General features: G+C 47.0%; 1 protein-coding gene across 1 annotated transcript in view; it reads left to right on the top strand.

Moving 5' to 3' along the window:
- LOC149365066 (uncharacterized) overlaps positions 1–24739 on the top strand; it is a 618748-nt gene that overhangs the window by 279365 nt on the left and 314644 nt on the right. The window contains exon 4 of the mRNA XM_089568779.1: positions 3320–3410. Within this exon, the coding sequence (XP_089424905.1) occupies positions 3320–3410 (91 nt within the window). The remainder of the gene's footprint in view (positions 1–3319; positions 3411–24739) is intronic.

Raw genomic sequence — 24739 nt, 5'->3', positions numbered from 1 at the left:
TGCTGAGCATGTCGAAAAGTTCAAACATGCTGCAGCGCAATACACCTCGCACTCAAGAAAGCATGCCGCAGGTCCTAGCGATCAAAATTCACTCTAGGCCTAGCACTTGTCAAGTCCGGACAAAGAGCGTTCCTCGAACCGAACAGACTGTCGTCCAATGTTCCAAGAGCAGGCCCCACGTTGGGCGCCAGATGTGGGGTTTAAATGGGGGAGATAAACTCGTATTCCCCGTTTAAGCGCGGCTGACATGGTTCAAAACCGCGCTGACCCCACCCCGTGGTCGCGTACGCTACTGAGCGCACGCCGACCACGGCGGGCCGTGCTCTGCGGGAACAAAGGAACGACACAGTGGCTGACACAAACAAGGCATTTATTGCTATAACAACAATAACGCCAGCTAGCAACAAAATTCACTGAGGAATCTAGGATGTCCGACTCACCAGCACGGCTACGAGCGAACGTCCGCCCACGGTAGGGCAAAGGGATAAACTCCGAGGTCGAGCGGGTCGGGCTCGGCGGGAGTAAGTTCCGGCCAAGAGGCGCCCGTCGACGAAGAGCGAAGCTGCGAGCGAAACGTCTGCTCGCTTCCCGATGCCGAGCAGAAGAGACCCCGTCGCTCCCCGCGAGCGCGCAGCAAAACGCCATCCGTGGCGCTGGTGTCGCTGCGACGCGAGCGCCCTCCCTTGTTAGTTACAGTAACCGAACCGAGAGGAGTGCTTTTCGGGGGGGCAGCTAACAACAGTGGGGTGCGTTGAGGGAAAGCGAACGCAGGGGACGAAGGCGTCCCCACACATTATAGTGTAAGAAAAATGATTGGGCCGTCCTTCTGCATTATTTTTACTCATTCCTTCTCCTTTGGAATTAGTCCGATAAAAATCGTTTCTTTTATAAGTTATTTACGTTTCCAGGCTGCGCTTTCCAATACAAACTTTTTTGCCCTAATTTGTTCCCAGTCGATTCATATATCAATCACTAACAAAAATTATGCGGGTGGGATGGCGCTATTTTCTTATGTAACGCAAGTGCCGTTTCGCATTTTCGAAAATAGGTCGGATGGGTCAGGACTCCAACGATTGAGCAAGGACGTCGATTTGACCGACACGAACGCAATAGGAGAATTAAATTTCGCCGCCTTGTCGGGAACAGCCGATAGATCCTTTCGTAAGCGTTTTGCTTTGCCTCCCTAAAAACGACACAGACAGTCTTTGCCGCAGCTGTGGACGTCCTGGATGAAAAAAAAAAAAAAAAGAAACAGATTTCGTTGCTTCGTACTTCGGTTCGAAACCAATGCACTTTACGGGAAAAAGCAAAAAAAAAAAAATGTCCTCGCTTTTTTGTCTATCATCATTGTCTTCCGTGTAAAACAGTAAAACAAATTCGCGGCGCAAGTGATATTGCTTGGAACGTTTCAAATCGTAAAACGACTGAGAACTAGGCGAGATTAAAAGAAAACAAGTTGTATATATTCGACCAGGGTGCGGTTGCCAGCCGCTTCAAATTTTTACAGGAACGAACTCATCTCCGAATAGGTTTCACTGTCGTACAGTGATGTTCTCTCGTTTTTATTTTGCGGATGCTCTTTTCGGCGTTGTAGCCACATGGCCACAGGTGTAGACTCTGCAGAGGGTTCAGGGCACTATTTTGATAAGCATTGAGAGAGAAAAAAAAAAGTTTGTCCATCGAACAACGGTAAAGAGTTGTTTGGCGGTATCTACACGAGAGGGAACTGGACGTTTCGTACAAAAGCTATCACTGTAACTGATTTCACTTGTGTCGTGCGCGCTTCGCCACATCTCTCTTTTTCTTATGGCCTTTCTGGGTCTCTGTGTGAATTGTTCGCGCCTGCCGCAGTGTCTGTGAAAACGTCAGTACACAGTAACTTTGTAACAAAGATGCTTCAGGGTTTTATACTGTTTAGCCTCCAGCCAAGGTTGGCGTCTGAACTTGATGTTTCAGAAAGAGAGAATGGAATTGCGAAATAAATAGGTCATTAGTGCACAGATATTTTTTGAACTCACTCTGCGTAGATCACAGCATGAATTCCCATCTTCAGGGGAAAAAAAAGCTGTTTTACGCAAGCTTTAGACCGAATCGGTAGTTTCAATCGTTCCGTTGAGGCGTGTCGTTCGTGCTAACTACCTATTCTTGTAGTGGCGCAAAAATAGCATCCGAAGATTGTGACCGCGCTCAACGAAAACATCCGACCTCTGCCTGCGATAGTTCTCATTGACATGTCGTCCGGTCCCATCATTGATTTGTACTGGCCTAGTCGCACCTATTTTAGTAAAGGTATATAGCTGATCATGCTCAGCAGTAATGTTCAACAGTCTAGCAAGGGAGCAGCAGTTCGCACTTGGTAGCGAGGTGCTGGAAGTAGTAAGGGAATATGTCTACTTGTGGCAGGTAGCGACCGCTGATCCGGATCACGAGAGGGAAATAACTAGAAGAATAAGAATGGGGTGGAGCGACTATGACTGGTTCTCTGAGATCATGCAATGCACTTTACCAATATCCCTCATGTGAAACGATTACCACAGCTGTATATCACCGGTGCTCACCTGTGAGGCAGAAACGTGGAGGCTAACGAAGAGGGTTCAGCTTAAGTTAAGGACAACGCAGCGAGCTATGGAAAGAAAAATGCTAGGTGTAACGTTAAGGGACCGGAAGCGGGCGGAGTTGGTGAGGGAACAAACGCGGGTTAATGACATCCTAGTCGAAATCAAGGGGAAGAAATGGGCTGGAGCACGGCTTGTAATGCGAAGGCAAGATAACCGCTGGTACTTAAGGGTAACGGAGTGGATTCCAAGAGATGGCAAGCGTAGCAGGGGGGCCGCAGAAAGTTAGGTGGGCGTATACGAGATTAAGAAGTTTGCGGGGATACGGTGGCCACAGCTGGCGAAGGACAGGGTTAATGGGAGAGACATGGGAGAGGCATTTGCCCTGCAGTGGGCGTAGTCAGGCTGATGATGATGATGATCTGATTATTGCATGTTCGGGTTTTTTCTCTTTTGTTTATTGACGTGATTATCAGCGTGGTCATTCGTGAGGATTGCAATAATCTCTAAGCAATAATCTGCAACTGAACCGAATCATTCGCAAGCTTTTTACTTCGTGGACCACTGGATGAACAGGCGCACATCACTTTAATTTGTTTTAACATATAATAAATTTAGTTCTCGAGAGCATGCCAAATTTAATCTGGTAAACAATACTGGCATGGATTGGTTTAGATTTGAACTGCCTTGACCGCCTTTCGGTTTAACTTCCTGGGAGCTGACTGGTTTTTTTTTCCCTCTTCTTCCCCCGGTTTGTCACGCAGGACCTGACCGGCACACCGCTTGGACGGCGCTCACGGAACGGCAGTGCGTACACGCTATACGAGGACGACGACAGCTGCACCGTATTTCCAGGTACGCCTTCTCCCCATTCCAACGGGGAATGAGCTGGCGGTGCCCATTCAGTCAAATTAGCTGCCACGAAACACAAGGAAACAGGTGCGACACCAATACTTCTAACGAAGTTATCAAAGGCGAAAGAGCCAAGTGCAAGACTATTTCGGTTGTTCGAAATTGCGAGCAATTTCAAGTGGTAACGCCCATGATATTTTATTATTTTCGGACGTCGAAGAGGAAACGTAAAATGATTACTAGTGTCTATTAGGCCGCTTCTCTCAGTAGAAGACCGCACAAACAAACGTTCATTGCCTGCTCGAAGTGCCTATATGGCCTACTCGGTGGCTGCTTCGTGCAAGCGGATCGCATTTGATGTTAGCTGAATCTGTAGTATGGTGTGTGAGGTGGTGGTTAGTGTCATGAGAAGGATTGGTAGTGTTGTCTACATTCATACCTGAGAAATGAACACGACAGCGGCACACCTGTGACTCAGTTACAACTACAAGCGGCAGGTGCAGCATGTAGACACACCTTAATTCCCGCAGGACACTGGAGCAGGCCATTTCCGCAGGCGACGACAGCTCCATCTTGAAGGCGATAAACTTAGAGCACGCAGCTGTTCATGCTGTCTGTTTTATTTACCTTAGCTACACGCATTCTTCTCACACGAAGCACCTTACATAACGCAACAAGGCTATAGCATTCCTTCCCCAAGTTAACTCCATGCTATAAATTCTGATTGCGCGTGGGTAGATTCGACCGTAAGCCCCCACTTTTAAAGGCGATTATGTAAGCGGGAGCTGCGTTTACAACTCTACCGTAATGGCGACCACGTTGTCGTGAATCCAATATGCCATTTCTTTGTTCTGGTTGGTTTTGTAAATGTCTTAATAATTTCTAAGCCGCACGCGTCATTGAAGACTCCTTTATAACTTCTGAACAGCAGCGCGAAATAATTTCAATTCTCAACGTGGTGATTGTGCACTTCCTAAATCTGGGTGTGCAGCTTTGTCGGAACCCTACCTGAATTGCCTTGTGAAATGGAAATATGACACATATATCATGGCAAAGGCGCGTATAAACAGCGACGTATTGATAAAGAGTGGCGAAATGATAATCTTCATTGTCTGCTTCGCAACCATCGCACATCAGTGATATTGGCACGCAAGGAATGTATAGCGCTAGGTGAAACAATGAATTTTCCGACTGCGAGAAGACACGGTCCTAATACTGGGATCAAAAGGAATCGCAGCAGCAACCGTGTCATAGTTTTGCGTTTAGCGACCGTATATCTCTGAGTCCCCCTCGTTCTACGCTGGGTTTCCACAGTATGCTGACACTGAAGGCAGCAATGCTACCTTGGAATATAGTTTGGTGTATTGGTTTATTGGGGCTTGACGTCCCAAAGCGACTCAGACTATGAGGGACGCCGTACTGAAAGGCTACAGTCTGTGGTTAGAACAGTGGTTATTGGTTTCGTTGCTTGGCTTCTCAGCGACGGTTGCTTGAGGTACTTTCATTCGTGTACACGCAGATTCTGTTTATACGTACACCGAAGTCGTTATATGTCGTACCCGAAAACTCGTGTATTGTAACGATTCCTTTCCCGGTCCGTTCTTTGCTCTTCGAACATTGGTAGCTGTATAGGTTATGACGTCATGACTGAGCTAAACAAGTGACCTGAGCCGGAGGGGGGCGAGGAGTTTCGGAGCGTTTCCTGTTCGTTTCTGCCTTCTTTTCGCGTTTTTCTTAGCGTATTTTTGCGCTCGAACACACTGACATGTGGAGAGTTTCAACGACGACAGTTCTGAAGCATGCAATGTTGTAAATTGCGGTGCGGTCACACATAACCTCTGCCCAGAATTCCTGGCATCTCGGTAAAGGTTGCAACAAAATTGGCAGGCCCTTGACTACCGGTACGCTTAGAGATGCTGGTGGCAGCTCCCGTAAAGCATAATGGTCCCACGGTCACTCAACGACAAATTGTGTGCCCTGACATATACCTCCACATCCTTCGGAAAAAAAGATGGGGTGAACATAGGCGACATGTCCGCGCGACCTTTAGGTGTACAGTGTCAGTGAACTTATACCGACTCGTAACCCGCGTGAGCTGATCCTTTCATGCAGCCAGGTTATGATATAGAAGTTTGAAAGCGAAGTTCGAAGCAAATTCCGATTGAATTTTCGGCTAAGTATTTCGACTTCGGGTTCGAAGCAAGTGTGGGGACAAAGTTCGAGGGAGAATTCCAGCGATAATAGCTAAAAACTTTCTCGCTCTTAAAAGCCCGAGGTGTTAGTCCCACAATCGGTGCACGCAGTGGCGGCGAGGCGTGAGCGAGTGGCGCGGAGAGAGAGAGCGGAACAGGAGAGTGAGATGGATTGCGCATGATTATGATGGACGAGTTGGAGTGGCGTGTATACATATGCCGCCCCTGTACTTAAGCCCTCCACCACTCATGTGGCTTGGAGTTCGTATACCTGAGTTTACTGACTTTCGTCATGCTGGCACTGCACAGATCGAAAGGGCGGCCGAGTGGTCGGTCGTTGCGCCCTAGGCCTCTATGAGCGTGCCTCGATCCTTTATCCAAGCGCTGGTCGATTATCGACAGAGCGCGCAATTGCGGCTTCAAGTGCCTGCCGCCGCTGTTATGCGTGCATGAAAGAATGGCACAAAATGTATGCCACGACAACGGTACATGTCTCTCATGGGAGTTCTAGAGTAGTCCCACAGTTCACGGGCAAGCAACCATCGGTTTAGGTCATTTACCGTTTTTCTGATTTGTAATGTTTTGGTTCAGTAGGAGATATCACACGCTTTGAGAAAGACTGCACTGCACAGGGCTGCAAATTGGTTCGGGGCGCTGTAGGCGAATCGAAGTCCTGTGGAGGCAGGTTTGCCTCGAATTATATAATTAGGCCGCCCACCCTGGAACTTGGTAATAGGAGTGGCTAGTATGCGGGTCTTGTATTCTGCAGCCGTCCGAATAACTTTAGCGGTCTTAAATTTGTGCCGTATATCATGAATGTTTACTCAGTTTATCAATGTAGCGAGAAAGCAATCAAATACGAGAAAAGGATCCGCAATATTTCACAGCAAGCATTACTCGCTGTCGGAAGATGCACGCTTGTTGGCTGGCGAGGCGTAATTAATAAGCACTGGGACAAGTTACTTGGAATGGATGTTTTAATCAGTAATTTCTTTTTGCGTGCCTCTTAGCCGGGGCAGCGCATGATGCACGCCGTAGCTGAGTGCTTCGGATTTGTTTCAGCCAATGGTGGTTCTGTACCGTCGACCAAAGTCTCAGCACATATGCGTTTTGTATTTGGCCTCTATCGAAACGTGGTCGTAGTGACCGCGTTTCCTACCGTGTCCAGGAGCTGACCGCCATATATCCACTCCGAAATCGCGGTGGGCATGCCTGAGATCCGCGCCGTTGTAATAGGGTGCATCTATCGAGATATCAACGCAGGCACAGTCTCTATCCCCGACGCTCTAGGATTTACAGGTAACGAAGGGTATGGGAATGCTATTGCTGCAAACGTTAGGAAAGACGGGGCGGATGATTTCTAGCCGAAAAGCAGAGAAGTCCCTAAAGATAACAGTTCGGGGCTCAAAACCGGTATATCGTAGAAGTCAGTAGAGTGTGTATTTAAAAAAAAATATATATATCTGTAATTTCTATATGGCACCATGAGTTTGATCGACTGGTTAGGGAATATATATATTAAAAGAATGCTGAACACCGTGGAGCCTGCCCCCTCGGTTTTAAAAGGTACACTTCTAGCATCTGTCCATCTATCCATCTCTTTTACTGCTGCGACGTTTACAGCCCGCCGTACATGCGTGGAAAGTACTTTTTTCTTCAAGTAATGGGCCAGCGCAGGCGCAGGTCACGTGCACGTTTCTTCAGAACATGGATTACGCAGACCATAACGTATATTTTTAGTTCACGGGGGTGTAGAGCAACGAAGGAATGTCTGCTCGCCGCGACTGCGGCGGCCGCCAGTCGCCGCCTAGATGTTACAGCAAAGGTACGAAAAGTTTTACGTTCTGAAGCGGCTACTTAATTTTTGTGGACGTGCTACAACGTAAGACTCTAGATTCATTCCATCGTGAATTCTGGCTTGCTGGTGCAAACAGAGAACGCAGGCTGGTAAAGTTTATGAGTTTATAGGGCTGGTTGTAAAATATTTCGTTCTGCAACCTCAGCTGCTGTGTCGTGGCGAAGTTCTGTAACGCCATTCTCAATTCAGTGTACAGCACATAGAGAGAGAAATGAAAAGAAAGAAAATGCATCGTTAATTATTATTGTGGGGATCGTGCGCTCGTTGCTTTCTGGAAATCCGCCTTGTTTGCCCTGCAGCGGGTTACGGTTCCGTACATTTCACTGCTGCTACATAAGCCACATTCCTACCCTCGTTCTTCATTTTTGGACACGATATTGCGTCTTGCTAACTTCCACAGCCCACTGAACTCATCTTTCTTTCTTTCTTTCTTTCTTTCTTTCTTTCTTTCTTTCTTTCTTTCTTTCTTTCTTTCTTTCTTCTTTCTTTCTTTCTTTCTTTCTTTCTTTCTTTCTTTCTTTCTTTCTTTCTTTCTTTCTTTCTTTCTTCCTTTCTTTCTTTCTTTCTTTCTCTCTCTTTGTTTCTTTCTTTCTTTCTTTCTCTCTTTCTCTCCTTCTTTCTTTCTTTCTTTCTTTCTTTCTTTCTTTCTTTCTTTCTTCCTTCCTTTCTTTCTTTTTTCCTTCCTTTCTTTCTTTCTTTCTTTCTTCCTTTCTTTCTTTTCTCCTTCTTTCTTTCTTTCTTTCTTTCTTTGTTTTTCCTTTCTTTCTTTCTTTCTCTCTTCCTTTCTTTCTTTCTCTCTTTCTTTCTTTCCTTCTTTCTTTCTGTCTTCTTTCCTTTCTTTCTTTGAATATGATTTCCGCTGATATTTGGGCGTCTGGTGGATGAAGGCCTATTCATATTCTTTCTTGCCTTCCGTGTTAACAGTAGAACCCAGCCATCCATTTCCACTCTCCAGAAGGCCTTCACCCACCAGACGCACAAGCAGCAGCGTAAATCATATTCAAAGACGTAGTTCGGACGACGATCATTGCAAACGCGAAAATGTAGAAGTGAGATGTGAAGGCAATACTTCTACGAAGATTTATCGCATGATCGCCCGTCAGTTATTTTGACCTTTAGTACATGTTTACATATCGGACATGGCGTTCGCCAATAACACTGAAGTCAACGCAACCATATGTTCTCATACGCATTCTAACCTACTGTTATGCTGAGTTCGATGTAAAGTTATCGTGAATAATTTAATTATTATTATTTCTCGCTTCGTCGCGGTGGGTGCTCTTCGTTCATAGTCCAAGCTGCGAGGCGAAGAGCCGTTGTCCGGCCTTTTTTGCGCTGTTCACCAGTATGAAGAGCCGAACTCTCGGGAACAAGCGGCGGCGGCCGCTATTTCCGGCCTAATCAGCGAGACGTGTTTGTACAAGCGGCCCAGTTTTCATTAGCCTCGTGTTGTCGGAGCGAGAAAGGCACTCGAGAGGAATCACTCGCCGATAAGATAAACCGAAGACAAAACAGTCACGTGTGTATTCCTGCCCGCAGACACCGCAGCGTGACCAAAGCCCGCGCGGAAGGGCTCTGCCGTTGAACAGATATTATCGAAGCAGAGAGAAATCGTCGATTTTAGGCGCACACGTACCCCTAATATCCCAACAATGCATTCATGGAAGAAAATAATGATCGCCCCCACTTTTCCGACCTAACTTTGTCCCCTGCTATGCTGGCACTCTTTTTTGATTTTCTCAACACATCCGGTAAAAAAAAAAAAAAAATTCGCTGTGGCTTAGCTTGGTTAAGCCCGGTAATTGCGAAAGCAATATCCATACCTACGCCATGGTTCAGCTGGTAGTGTAGCTGGTGGTGGTGCTTGTGGTTGGACTTGTGGTGAAGCATCGGTTATACAATCCAATCCAATCCAATCCAATGTGATGTAATCTAAGCTAATGTAATTTAATCTAATGCAATCTAAGCTAATGTAATCTAATCCAATCCAATCAAATCCAATCTAATCTAAGGCCGCCGGTGGTGGCACCGCCACTACTCGCAGACGGCGCGAGATGGTCGCCCAGCTCTTCGGCGTGACGTCACACAGAGGTCATGCGAAAGGTCATTTCATGTGCACCGCCCTCGCACGGCAAAGGCTTGAAAGTGCAAGTAGTAAAGCTTTCGCTTAAAAAAAAAAATTAGCTCATTACTGCACGAAATAGAGCGCAGCCCATCACCCTGTTTTCGCACAGCCTAATTTTAGCTAAACAAATCAAACCTTAAAAGGCGTGTGCGTTCAGAGCGACATCGACAGCGTTTCTTGCCGCGGCAGTCCTGCGCTGATTCCACTTTGTTTTCTCAGGAATTCATGCGCATATAAGCACAAAGCGTGCGATTGCTTGCAGGGCTTGCGCCACCATCCCTAGCAGACCACGACAGCAGGTGGTCGCCGTAAATACCTGCAGTACTGCGCGAAACAGGGAAAAACAGCAGAAAGGAAATGTCGTAGCACCTCGCCTTAGTTTATGCTCGCCGTTATCAGACATTTTTGCGACCGCGAGTAAATACCGCACAATTTCCGCGGCAGCAAACGCTACGGGAGGCGCGCGTAGTGCATAACTCCAGGTTATCGTGCAGCTCCGTTTTTTCCCTATAAATTGCGTGCAGAGATATCCATAAACAGCGCCCTCGCTTTGCCTATACTGCTAAATGCACGACACCAGTCGCCGAGCGTCCCACCCTCGGTGACTCACACCGAAATACTATGCTGGGCTGTGACGAGGAATGCATATAAGGTAACAGCTTCTGTTGCGTCAACTTAGTCACTTTTTTCATGTTTTCGGCATGCCGTATGTTTCAACATTTCTTAACCCCATGATAACGAAAAAAAATATAGGCGCTTGTACAAGACTTCCTCAACCCCAATCGCGTGTCGCGCGTCATCAATTAGTCTGATGTTCGTTCTGCTCCTTTTTGCGGTGCTCAGAAACTAAATTGGGACTAATGTCGATTTTTCTGAAGCCTAAAACAGAATAAAGCTCACAAACTAAACGCTTAATCGAACACAGGTTACAGAGCGTAGCGCTTATGAGTCTCTTTTTCATTTGTATTTTTTCTGTATCGAGCAGTCTGGAGCCATAACTCGTTATAGCGTGCTTTTATTAATAGCATCCCGCCGAACACTCTTATTTTTACCTTTTCTTTTTCTCACTACGGTTAATTATAGTTTAATTTACGGTACAGTGGACTTGTGTAGGCTCTTCCGCCAGCATTTTGCGAAAGGATATCGATTCGATTACCTTGATCGTTGCTTCCGTGAACCTTTCTTCCTACAAATGCGGTTCATTGTCTTCTGCGTCCGCCGTCAGCTTTTCTTACGTTGCTGCATTTTACTGCCACGTCCAGTTGTCCAGTGAAGAGTGGCAACGCAGTGTTCTTGTTATTCTTCTCGATAATTTATTATACCACTGTGGAGGATCGGCCAAGGATCAGGCTGTGATCAAATAATCCACAAAGGGCGACCATAACTTTTTGAAATGAAAGTAAATTTCATGAATTTGCTATTGCAAACTGTCACTCCATTGTTATCATGTCTTTTCTTGCGCACAAATTTGTTATTTTTATTCAGTAATTCCGCTTGCTCTCTGGTCCGGCTTTATTTTCAATGCGCATTGCGTCCTTGGTCCTTGTAAGCTCCTATGTCGCGTTCTCTGTTACCCACTTAATTAAGCGTTGATCGAATATCTTTATGCGCCAACCCGCACCCGAAGTTGTCGGCATTACACGCTTTGATGGGGGGAAATAATTAAAATAGAAAAATAAATCTGGATTGAGGGAGTGCTTTAGGCCTACGTTTTATGCATGTCAGTCCCACATAGCGTTAAGCATATCAGAGATAAAAGCACCACCTGGCCACAGTCCTTACTCATTTAGTGTACGGCCCCTTCTTGCAGCGAAGTATGTTCTCAGTGCCCTTGAAGTTGATGCGCTATTAGACCGCACGCGCAAGGGACAGCTAAAAAGGGGGAGTGCGCGGGAGTACTTGGCTGGAATTTGGGCTTTATCGCGAAAGCGAATGGCACCAAAGTAAAAAAAAAAAAAGGCCGCGCGTACATCATGCACTAATGACATTGCGACAGGTGATATCGCTTGCGATCTTGCGTGTTTAGTATGCGGGACACAGCCGTAAAAACCGCACCTAACGCCGCGGTCGTTATCTGATCACAGCCGCGACTCGTAATCTCGGCGGCCAACCTTCGTGTAGCGTATGGGGCGAAGATAAGAGCTCCTTTGTGACACAGTTTCACGTGCGTGGTAGGCACGACCGACCACCCGTCCACGGGATCACGCCCGCGAAAGCAGCCGGAAGTATTTGACACGGGTCAGGTGCCGCTAGTTCCGCGCAGTGCGCAGTGAGCTTTCGGCGCGCCTACGCACGCTGGGCGACGAACAGTTTCGGGACTATTACGGTTCAGTTTAAATTCCTGCAATGTGAGTAGTTTTTAGCTAGTGACGCCGTGAACCCGTATACCAGCGGCTACAGCCATGGCACAAAAGTACGGTTAATGTTGAATGTTCGGCGCACCACGTAAAATCGAATTCTAAAAATGCGAGTAGTTTACGTTTACAAAAGTATATCAATTTGTAACAAAGTGTTACGTAAGCCTCATTTCCCAACATATTTATCGAAGCAGAGTCGAGGTGTCATCTGGCAAAGATAGGGGAGGCTCGCTGGAGATATTCTTTCCAGGAGCTAACCCTATCAGAAGGACAAAACTAAAATTTCAAGTGGCTTACTGCTGTACTGATGTATGGTGGAAACAATTTAGAAATTAGCTATTTATGTATTGAATGCGCCTGAGTTGTCTGTGCAGTGTTCCAGCTTTTTGGGCATTTATCAGTTATCATAATTTGCTGATGTTAATTAGGCAGGAGTTGCAGTTTTCTCACTACATCTAAAGCATTCTTTCTTTTTTTTCATATTTCTGCAGTGTAGCGACGATTAATGACGAAATGCTCGAAGTTCATGGGTTTTGCAGGACGATTTCATTGCCTTGGCATTACGCTGTGAAAGTGCTCCTGAATGTGGTGTGGCGCGCGCTTTGTTGACAGTAAAATATGCGACTCATGGCACAGGCCGTCGTAAGTTGTAAGCAACAAACAACGACGAGGGGTTCTAAGAAATGCAGGAATGGACGAAGAAAAAAGGTTTTCTCATTATCGCACATCTTGTCAACGCCTCTCGCAAAATAGCAAAATATGTGAACGAATTCTCTCCCGTCAATAATTCCCGCAGGACCATGAGGGTATTTGAAATAAATAAAAAATAAATTGTTCAGTATCGCGGCTGCGTGTTGCCTCATGAGCGAGGCCCGCCGAGGTGAGTCTGGTATTAATCTGTACTAGGAGCAAAACCACCCAGGGATGCCCCTCCCACCTTCCAGTTTTCGAGTATTGCCAGCTCCAGCATTACTCCGCCTCCGAGACCGCCTGTAAGGTGGTCGGCTTCTCTTTTATTTGCCCTCGCTTCTTCCTGTTTGCTCGTTAATTCAACGCCTGTTTGTTTCCACATTCGTACAATGCGCCGAGATCCTTGCCGGCGCTGCTTTTTCTTCTTTCCTGCCCCATTTCCTCTCGATCCCTCTGTTTTGTCTTCTGCTTACCTCTGGCTCTCCTTCGCTCCTTGCCTACTGCTTCCTCTGTAGTTGCAATTTCTGCCGCTTGTAGAGCTGACATCCGCTAGTCTTCGAATGCTGTCCTACTCGCCCATGTTCGCTCATAGCGCTTCTCCCCCAGCCCTTCGCTCACTCGACCGACGTCGACTTCCTTGGTTTGTGCTAACACAGGGCCTGGGGGGTGTCTGGGTGGCTGGTCCATTCCAGTCAACATCACTGCAAGAAATGGTACCAAATACTTAATGGCCACAACTACCACCAGTATGATCTGGTTCGTGGCTCTTATCTCTGGCCGTGGTACAACCGGTTCGCGCCTTCCTTCTTCTCAGCTACATTAGTATTTGTTAATTTTTTTTTATACGGACATGCGGGGCAGATATGAGGCGCAGGCAAAGAGCTACCGGAAAGACAGCTATGTTGCCTGCGCTCAGGGGAACGAGTTTGAAATTTTGATGACATTGCGGGGGGACCATACACGCCTCCACAATTCTTGTTTTCGTCCTTGAATATTTCTCGCCCGGTCTTTCTGCTTTCCTTGACGAGCGCGGAGCCCAGGGACAAACGCTTCCAGTTTGTGTGACTGCCACCACAGGTCGCGTGGCGCTGAGCACACCTGCAGGGGCAGAGAAAATTCCAATCAAACTGATTTATGAACCTGGTCAAAGAAGCAAGGAAACGTGGTTAAAAGCAATGGAAAGAGCCACAACAAATAAGCAAATTCCGGACAGCTGGCGACAAAGTGGAATGAATTTGATTTTGAAGGGAAAGGCGATAGGCAGAGCATAGAACCCTTGAAGCAAGTAAAACCAGTGGACATACGCAGACACAGAAGCACACAGGACGACGTCGGACTATCAACTGAATTTATTTCGGCTCTTCCTCCACTGCCTCTGCTCACTGTCTTGATAAGATCCTTCAGACCGATTACGATAACACCTGCTACATGCAAGCTGGCAATGCGAGCGGTAAAATTAAAAATGCATTCATGGGTAGAAATTAATAGACCGCTGTATGTAGCCTTCCTGGACATAAACAGTACATACGACAATGTGAACAGGGAACTCTTGCGGAACATACTGAAAGATGAAGGTATCGGTCATGATGTGATTGATTTACTACAGGAAATATACCGAAACAATAAAGCTGTAATTACATGGGAAGGGGTAAAAAGTACAACTGTCGAGGTACCAGAGGATTAAGGCAGGGTTGTCTTCTATCATCCCTTCTGTTCATGGGTTATATGATAAATATGAAAGGAGTCTACAAGAGAATAATCTAGGTTTTAATCAATCGTACAGATTAGGCAAAAGGTCGTAGAGCGGCGGCTTCTGGGTTTAATGTATGCAGACGATATTTTACTATTAGCTGATAGCCTGGGAGGTTTAAAGACTGTGATTAATTCTGATGGAGACGAAGGAAATGCTTTAGGCTTCATATTTAGCGCAATTAAGTTAGGTCTTATGATTTTCAACGATTCAACTCATCGGGTGCTTACGATACAAGGGCATGAAATAACTAGACTGGTCGAATACACATATCTAGTGGTATCGGTAAATAAAGAACAGATTTATACAGCTTTTTTACGAACAGACTGCTAGGGCAAAAATGTAAAGAAATGCCGCGAAAATTAAACTTACGACATCATGGGATCACAAGTATGAAGTACTGAGAGGTATTTGGAAAGGAATAATGGTGTCAATGCTTACTTTTGGGAATGCGTCTTTGTGACTGGCGACAGAAGTTCAGCCGAGACTAGATTACCACTGGGTGCCTACGGCAAAACCACAAATAAGGCAGTACAGCGGGATATGGGCTGGGCATCGTGCGAAGCACGGGAAGCTAAGAGTAAAATACTATATGAAGAACGCCTGAGGAAATTGAACAATAACGGGTGGGCAGCTAAGACATTGAAATACTTATACAGAAGGAGCGTTGACTCACAGTGGCGGAAAAGGGCTAGAAAACGAACCAGTAAGTATGCAGGAAACTAGGACAGAGAAATAAAGAGTTTTAAGCGTCAGGTAAAGAACGCAGAAGGTAAAAACTGGATTAGTTCAATGGAAAAGAAGCAGACTGCAGAACTATATAGTGATTGGAAAAGGCAGATCAGGAAGGAATCGTTCTGCGATAACTCACGAGGGAGTGTTCTACTCTTTGAAGCAAGATCAAGCTGTCTTAGAACGCGCAGCTACAAAAAGAAATTTAACCAAAATGATGACTCATGTGCAGTGTGTGGTAAATCTGTTGAAACAATTGAGCATCTTATTTTAGAATTTGATGACATCCATCCGGATGTCGATGCAGGCACAGTCACTCTGTGTTTTCTTTTTAGAGATTAGAGAGTTTTTAGCGTTTAGATAGTTTAGAGATAACAATGGGTCATGCAAATAAATCTACGGTAGAAGTTAGAAAAAAGCGATTGGAAGATGGGTGGCTCAAAAACAGGAGGACGGTGTAAGGTTACAAGTGCAGGATTAAAAACTGTATTTAAACAACTGGCAAATTGATAGAAAGCGCTGTTAAATTGGACGAATTATGTAAAGGGCAACTGCACCACTTTTTGAGATTGCCGCAATATTCAAGGATTCAAATATATATGGGCTACAGGTAAACAAGGGCGTCCGCAGAATTTTTTGCAGGGGGGGGCCCCATTGGTTGTTGGCGCCGGAGGGGGGGGGGGGGGGGTATGTTCGTAGCAAAAAGGCACTATTTGCGGAGTAAATTTATTTATTTATTTATATATAAATAAAAAATAAGTTAAATACACACATGAAAGAAAAATTACAAAATTAAAGCGTGGCTAGGAGAGATACATTGGAGTTTATCAACGAAGAAACAATCAAAATTAATAAAAAATGCAAAAAGATACTGTCACTTCGTGGAGAAGAGTGCTCAGTCTTGCTTCATACGGGTTCTCGACTCACCCGGATTGATGACCAGCACACAGCACAATATGGTCACAAACACGCAACTACAGTCACTCAGTCAGTCTTCCTTGAACAGCAACTGTAGGCGCCTCGGATTTTTCTGGGCGAATTGCGTGATTACGCGGGTGATAAATTCATTTCTGTGCTTCATTACACGCTCTCGGTGCACACTCATCATACACATTGATTGGAAAAACGGTTGAACGCGTACGTTGAAAACAAAAGATGACTATATATACAACGAAAACTTATTTACAAGAAAAGTGCACGCTCGCAGCTTCATACACCTCGCTCCATCTTGCTCGCGCATCCGCACAGTCGAGCAACCGCACACACACTGCTCGCCGCTCGTCGTTTTCTCGTCCGCTGTCTCGGTTGTTTTCAGCTTCGTTGACAACCGGCCACTAAAAACACCGAAGCACAAACACAGCGGCGCGCACACGTGCAAGGGCTTACTTCCGCGCGACTTCCGAGGGGAAGGGACACTCGCCACTCCGGTCGGAAAAATTGTTTTGTGTGTTTTTATGGGGTTCAGAGCCCCAAAACGACTCAGGCTATGAGGGACGGAGTAGTACAGAGTTCCGGATAATGTCGACCACCTGGGTCTCTTTACCATGCACTGACATCGCAAAGTACATGGGCGCTGTTGTGATTTGAGACCCAGCCAGAGGTGACAGGCGAGCCAGGCAGGCGCCATCGGGCTGCGTTGACCAAAGGCGCTGGTTTTCGGAGAAGACGCAAGGAACGCTGGTGTGGGGGCGCCTCTAGAGACTGCGTCGCCGTGAACAAAAGCAGCTAATCCCCTTTGCCGAAGATTCTGAAAGCGGCGCTTCTACCGAACTGCGCTCTCCCGTGGATCGGAGGAGACAGCGAGCGGCGGCGCCAACTCATCGCCCGCTTGCCCCTGAGCAGCCCGACAAAGCGGGGTGGACACGGCTGATTTGTCCTTCCCTCCTGAAGAGGTCATCGGTGGCCGGCGTAACGAAGGCAAAAACAAGATGCCCTGTGCACTGTCTGCCACCGTGTCGCTATCTGTCTAGAGATCAAAGAAACAGACACCCATCTCAAGGCGGCTCGAAACACATGCTCGCCGGTGCCGCTGCATGCCTGCAACAGGTCGCCCATTTGTAGAGCTAACGATGGCGTGGTTTGAAAACGGCGGGACGGCGCGCGCCCGGGCGCGGCATTTCGCAGATGTGCCCCAAAGCGTGGAAGCGGGGCTGCTTTAACCCTTTTGGCTGAGCGCACCACCGCCCCTGGCGTGCGGCCATCACTCACGGTTCGAGTGAGTGATTTTCCAGGGGGGTGCAGCCGCCCCCCCTTGCCCCCCCCCTCCGGACGCCCATGCAGGTAAAGCATGCCTAGTGTTTTTGCGATAGGATTAAAAATAGTGATGTAATCGACGATTAAATTTTAGGCTTTTTCTCAGAGCACCAGAGGAGTGCGGGGAAGATTAGTGTGTTGTCATGGCGAGTAAGGTTTAAAATTTCGACGGCCGTCAACCACAAGTTGCCGTGCCTCGGTGGATGCTGCCAAACAGCGCTCGGCGGGCTTTTCCTTCGGAGGCGTTTTTTTTTTTGCTTGAAAGCAAGCATCTATGCGTTAGAAATGTGCCGGTACCTTCGTTGACGCCATCATGCCCCCTTCCCTTCCACTTGGCTTTGTACGCTGAAGAGAAGTTTGAAGGTCGTGGCGATTTTAATCGACGATTACGACGCCACCATTTCAAATGGTATTCCAAAAAGAATTCGCAGGCTTTGCCCGCAAGTACCAAACATTCGACCGCTTTAAGCTATGCATATGCAGTTGCGCTTTAATGAAATATAAAGAAAAAAAAAGCTGAGCATGGTGGTGACTGGTACCACCCCGTTTCAAAGGGGACGCTCCTGCCTTCATCCATCCATCCAGCCGCGGGAATTGAAATGTTTGGTACATTCAGTATATTTTATACGGCCGTCATAAATAGTTGCTGTGAGTGCAGGGAGCATGCTTTTAGACCGACACCGTATTTACAAACATAGGGGGAGTTCGCGGACGCAGGACCCGACTGTGCCTTAAAAGCTGGGGTTACGGCCCATAAGAGTACACGTAAACAAAAGTTTTCAAAACAGTTATCCAATTTCACGGTGCACCTATGATGTCCATTCATGAATAAAAGCCATGTAAGTACATCCTGGAACTGAACATGCATGCATGAAACATCATTTTAAATCCGATGTATACTTTTCAAAACACCGCGATACATGCCTGTGGGAGTCCCCTCACTCTTCTTTGGAAGTACAAGGCGGGAGCGTCACCCATAGATAGAGACGCATGTATGCGAAACTTTAAAAATTATTTTTCTAGTTTCACAGTGTACCCGTGGAGGCGGCCTTTCATTAACAGCTGGCGAGTGTTTTGAAGAAGAGCGTGAGAAAATATGCTACTTCATTTCGATGTCATCTCTTTAAAACGCCGCGTTAAATGTGTACTGTGAAGGCGGGCATACCCCCAAAAGGTGCTGTATCCTCCGGGTGTATCATGATGATGATGACGATGATGATGATACACCAGAGGATAGAGCGCCTCCGATGATGCTGCCGCGTGAGCTGTATTTCCTCGCAAAAACTGCCGTTCAAGCCAGGCACCCTAGACAGCACGAATGGGAACCACCTGCTTAGCGCTCTTCAGCAGACAACGGCGATGATGATACTCGCAGCCGCTTCCGGCTCCAGACTCATCGAGCGCACCTATGGCGTTGGCCTAGTGGCGCCGTCGTCTGCTACTGTACCAAGCTTCGGTTATCATGCTGTTTGAAGACGATGAAAATCGGTCTAGGGCTTCCAGTTTCAGCGGCAGTATTTGCGAGGAAATGTGCCGCACGCGATAGCATGTCAGGCTCCACGAGACACTAGCTATTCAGAGAAACACTCAGCGGATAGAGCGCCTCTTGGGGGTATGTCCGGTCTCACAACACCCGTTTATTATCATGGCGTTAACATCATGAAGTTAACAGCGCTAACTGAAACTTGCGTGTCTCATTTTGCGCGGTTGACTTCATGAGATAGTTAGCGGTAATTATCATTTCGGCCATTTTTGCTGCTGGTCCGAGTTGTGCTAAAGACTATAAAGGCAAATTAGACGCGAAGAATTGTTTAACGCTGGCTGGCTGTTGCACATTTGCGATACTGGGCAGAAAAGGGTTAAAATTAGTTTGGCCAGTGATTTCGTTATTTGCTTATTGTTGCTGACCAACGAGAAACAGGTAATCCGCCGTGGCTTCTTTCAAGCGAAGCTTCCGCCTGTCTGATCGCTGCTCTGCAGGCCACTGCGCAACACTCCGGAAGAGCGATTCACCGACTAAGGGGCGGACTATTCTGCTCGTGTCAATAACTTTTTCGAGAGCAACTCACTGAAATCGTGAAGATTGCACGGTGTGCACAACTGTAGATGACCTCGCTATTGTTCTGACAGCAGTGTGCGCGGTCGAGAACGATAAGTAATTTTGCCGCATGGGCATGCAAGTAGATGTCGTACCTTCACTGAAAACACAATAAAGAAGCTTCGACTCGGAAGCAATTGAGCGCTGGTTACTGTCGGCATGTTATCCTGTCGTGCTCACGGGGACATCGCTGTTTGCGACTGTCAAACAGTATGTGATTACGGGAGTGCAAAGGGTGATGCGCGCGTGCTAGATGCTGGCTCACAAAATACCGTGCAGCACTGGAGTAGCTACCGATGTTCTCAGCGAATTAGAGAATGAATTCACCGGGATCGGTCCAATGTGTTTGGCGGAATCTCTAAGTGTGGAGTAGATTTTAAATGAGGGAGTAATTGCTCATAAGCTTGATTACCCACTTATTTGGAATTCATTGGCAGCGGCTTGTCACTGTCCGACGGCTGGTACACTGACCAGTTACGTCGGACAAAAGCACCGATCCGGGGGCGCCGAACAAGAAAACCCGCCTAGATACGCTTAGACGATTCGGTCTCCAGTTCGCTGGTGCACGCTCGAGCTTGAGTGACGTTGCACGGTTTTAAGGGAGAAAAGAGTGCAAAATGGGCTTTCGTTTGTTTCGTGAACTAATCTCGGCCATCGTCAGCAGGCGGGCCTTCCCACTTGTGCACCCGTGTGCGATACCGCTGGCGATACGGGCTTCGTATTCCTTGTCTGGCTGGCGCTTACACTGAAGCGAGTAATGACTGTAGAATAACGCCTTTGCTGCCGTTGGGGCTTCAGCACCCTAGTCCCGCGGCTCTCGCCAGAGCTCAAGTCGCTCACTTCGCCGATGTAGGAAAACCTGGAAACGAGCAGCTATGCAGCTTCTCAGCGATGTGGGAGAGCATGGAGGAGGTAAGGTAGAGGCGCCATTTTGTGTGCGTAAGACATACGCGATGATAGCGCTAAATTGAAGTTGGCAGTTTTGTTCAGCCATCACCGTATTCGGAAACGGCGTTTGCGCTGATGCAATCATGCTTCATGTTTACTAGCGGTTTTTGGAGGGATATCTTAACATGATGCTACATTATAGGCTTTGATTAGCAAATAGTCTTCCTTTAAGGTGCTTTTAATGTATGCCGCGTTGCACTTTCCTACACTGAATGCCTATTTTTCCTTACAGCCCCTCGTGTATACGAAAGCGCACCCGAAAGCGCAATTTGGCGGCGTTTAGCGCATTCAGCGCGATAATAACTTTAGCTTTTGGCCAACTGAGCGCCTTTTTTATTTTCTTCTCTTTCGTCCATGGTAGTACTCCTCGTAAGCGGCACCAAGCGACAGCGTTACCTCACTAACTCAGTACATGTGTCAGGAATAAGAAGTGCCCAAGAACTAGTGTAATCACTAAGTTTGCGTGACTGAATTTTATGATAGGATTAAAATTACTAAATGTGCCTTTGGTTTTTTTGTACACCATATATCTCAGTATATTGCGGAAACCCTGGCCAGCTGGTACACACGTTTCAAGCGAGCTGGCAGAAAAAAACGAAAACACAAAGTGAACATAATACACGACAGTTAGTGAGCCGCTCTAGCGCAATATATGCGCTGGAGAAGGATGGATAGCGGGGTGAGTTAGTAAAGTTGGTAAATTTGGCGAGTTGGTTAGTGTCTCTCTTTTTTGCTTTCGTCTGTTTCGTGCTGCACCACCCACAATGAAGTATATGCGCTGTTCCTGTACCCGGCAAATGTGCTCAAGCCGGTCAGTCCGTATCCAGCAGGCCACATCGTTTTTTTCTGGATCCGCGGAGTGTCTTGGATCTCCCATGCTTCTTTTACAGAAAGGAGGACTTTCCCCTCTATTGTCGAATGCCGGCGGGGCGCCAGGAGGTCTCGAGTTAGTTCCACTACTTGGAACCGCTGACTGATGAGGACACCCGAGCAATGACGTATTCTTCTCAAAGAGGGCACAAGTTTATGTATACGGCACGAGTTTCACGGCCCATTGTACCGTACGAATCAGGGGTTCCCTCAGGATTCGATTCAACATAATTCTCACTGCTCGCCACTGGTTACCTTTAGGAACGAAACATTTCTCCTACTGTTCTTCTGCTACGCACCACTCGCCAATCATGAAACGTCATGTTCACACGCTGGCATGATTCCCTTCGTAGAAAACAATAGAAATAATGGGAGCGAATGTTTTGCAGTCGTGCTGCGCCATTTACTTCAAACTGCTTCACTGCATTAGACCTGCTACATGCCGCCACAAGTGGGCGTTTTTCCAAAAAATTGTGCCGACATTGCGCTAGAACGTGATTTCAATAACCGCCGCCCAAGCTGACAGAGGCTACCATCGTATACACGAACATGGCTCATTGTGTTAGCCACTCGATGAGTGAAAACAACAGTTACCGACGAAATCAAGCCTCTTTTAGTTTTCGCGCACTTTTTCACATGCATTTTCACACATTTCTCACAGTACTGTGAGCTACGGAAAGGGAAATGCTAGGTGTAACGTTAAGAGACAGGAAGAGGGCAGAGTGGGTCAGAGAACAAATGCGGGTGGTGACATCCTAGTCGAAATCAAGAGGAAGAAATGGACTTTGACAGGACAGGTAATGCGAAGGTGCCATGACCGGTGGTCGTTAAGGGTAACGGACAGGATACCAAGAAAAGGCAAGTGTAGCAGCAGGCGACAGAAAGCTAGGCAGGGGAATGAGAAGAGATTGCGGAGGTATGGGGGCCACAGCTGGCACAAGACAGGGTTAAAGGTGCGCTAAAAAGGAATCTGGACTTGCCTTTTTACCGCGGGAACTCGATCTACACGTTCCGAGCATCCTTATAAACTTCGAATTATCGTCTTGTGAGGCCGATTTCCCTAATTTAAATCGGTAGGAGGATTCAACCGACGCGTGGAATGCCTTTCAGCCAGTCCCGCGTCGGCGAGAGCAAAGAGTCCACGCGTATTTTTATTTACGTGGGCCTAATTTGCAGCTATGTTGTCTCTGACTGGATCTAGTTATTCCCGGAAACCTAAAAATGAAAATGAAAGCGGAAGTCAAGCCGATACACGACTGCCTGAAAGGCACTCGACGCGTTAGTTGATTAATCCTACCTTCAGCGGTGAGTCCAAAAAAGGCGGGAGCCGGGAAATTTAATCCGATTTAAATTAGGGAAGTCGGCCGCACAGGACAATAATTCGAAGTTGCTAAGAATGTTCGGAACGTGTAGATCGAGCTGTCGCGGTAAAAAGACGAGTTCAGATTCCTCTTTAGTGCACATTTAAATATGTAAAGATATGTACCATCCGAAGCAAAAGTAACAGACCCCCCCTCCATGTTCCGACCCGTGCCACTCTACGTGGGGGCGTCATCTGACAAAGCGCTTCTGGAGTCGAAACAGGCCGACTGAGCCGGTCTGGACACCATAAGTGTTTTGTCAGGTGGCGCCCCCACGTAGAGTGGCACGGGTCGGAAGGAACTTGGAGGGGGGGGGGGGGGGGGGGGGGGGTCTGTTACTTTTGGCCCCGATAGTACCTTTGTCTTGCAGTGGGCGTATTCAGGCTGCTGATGATGATTAGTACACAATATAGCTGTGGTCGTGTTTCGCACATTTTTCCTAGATATCAATGCCAACCTTACAGACCGTGTCGCTCGTACAAAAAAAAAAAAAGAAGAAACCACCTACAAAATTCATGTTAGTGCGTCCACATTCAGAATACAGCTAAGACGTGCTCGCTAGCAGGCTGGTTAACTAATATTGAGTAGTTAACTTTTTAACTATTACTGTTAGGCTCCTAAATTATCGAGAGGCGTGTAGCCCACCATGTGTATTCTCCATATTAGTTTTTAGAATTTCTAAAACGCGCTTACCCTCGCCGCTGCCGCCCAACAAATTTTGGCTATTTCGACGAGTTACGTGCTGAGGTTGCTTTGCGTCCAAGGTTCTCGAAAGCGCATGTATTTTCTCGCGGTGTATAGATGTACCTAACCATATACGAGGCCATTCAGCTATGCGCGTACTTGCTATCGTTTGCGTGAAGAAGACAGCCGAGGCAGAACGCATATGCCTCTGTATGCGAACGTCGCATCATGAGAGCATGTGAAGCTGTAAAATTTGGGGACATTTAACACGTGCCGCCTAAATTAGTTTCGTAAAGAGTGATTTCAGCGACGCTGCTGCGCGATACGCTGTCCTCTGGCCGCTTTCAAGCCTTCAGAACTGCGGCACTTCTACTGTCGTTGTTGCCCAAAAGGTTTCGCTTGCCCTTTCGTCTCCAAGAAAGCCGCGCAGAAGGTTCTGAGATAAAGCCGATACGAAGGTGAGCATGGAGTCTTGCCGCGTCGACTGCGCGCTCTTGAGTTCTCCTCGTAAAAACGTAAAAACGAAACTTCTCCCTGTCGTTCAGCCGCGCGGCGAGTCATGCCTCCAGAATGTGGGCGAGCATTCTCGGCAACATTAAATCTTCGGCCTCATATTGCACGTGAAGTGACAAAACGTACGAGCTTGACAAACACAGGGAAGATAAAGAATTGAAAATTGAATAGGTGTCGAAGAATTGAAAGGCGGGCAGTTAATGTACATTGTCGAGTTGGCCACATCTTGCGGCTCCACGTCTGCTGTCTTTCTGTAAACTGGTTTCCTGCAATTAGAGTGTCATTTCAAGGCTCCAAGAGATACATTAACCGCCCACAGTTACTTCCGAACTAGACCAAGAGACAGGATGGGGCAGTGTCCCGTTCCTCCCTCCAACAGTCCCACTCCTCCCAACTGCGTGGTACCCAAGACAGTGGCGTATCCCGCCAACAAATTAACATCTGTGCGCGAAATTCCAATGGGTTAAAGCACGCAGATACAGCTTATTTCAGATGCTAGAGCACTGCTTGCTTTCATAGGCTGGTTTCGATTTGCGCGTGAAGCAAAGTGAGCGGGGGTTTTTTGGTTTTAGCGCTGAAGTCACAGTTTCTTCCAGAAAAAGTTTTGCGCAATTGACATATGAGCGATTTCAAACAGGGCTGCCGGAATCCTAGTGCCATTCATCTGGCCATTTTTTAACTTCTGAGGCTACTCGTGAACGAATCAATTTCTGCAGTCCCACTTCACCCGCTGTCCCATGCCTCCTGTATTTCCGCCATTGTTTAATGATACACAAAGTTTATATTATTCTCGATCCCTGCATAATGAAAGATATAATTATTAGCGTTTGTCCTCTCGAACGCGCCCCATAAGGACAATAACATAATGCCTTCGTAGATTTCATTTAAGCATTTCTGTAGA

The sequence above is a fragment of the Amblyomma mixtum genome, chromosome 2, assembly GCF_055824585.1.
Source record: "Amblyomma mixtum isolate Tamu chromosome 2, ASM5582458v1, whole genome shotgun sequence".
Classification (NCBI taxonomy): Eukaryota; Metazoa; Arthropoda; class Arachnida; order Ixodida; family Ixodidae; genus Amblyomma; species Amblyomma mixtum.
Note: the sequence above shows the minus strand (reverse complement) of the source record. Positions and strands in the feature narration are given on the sequence as shown.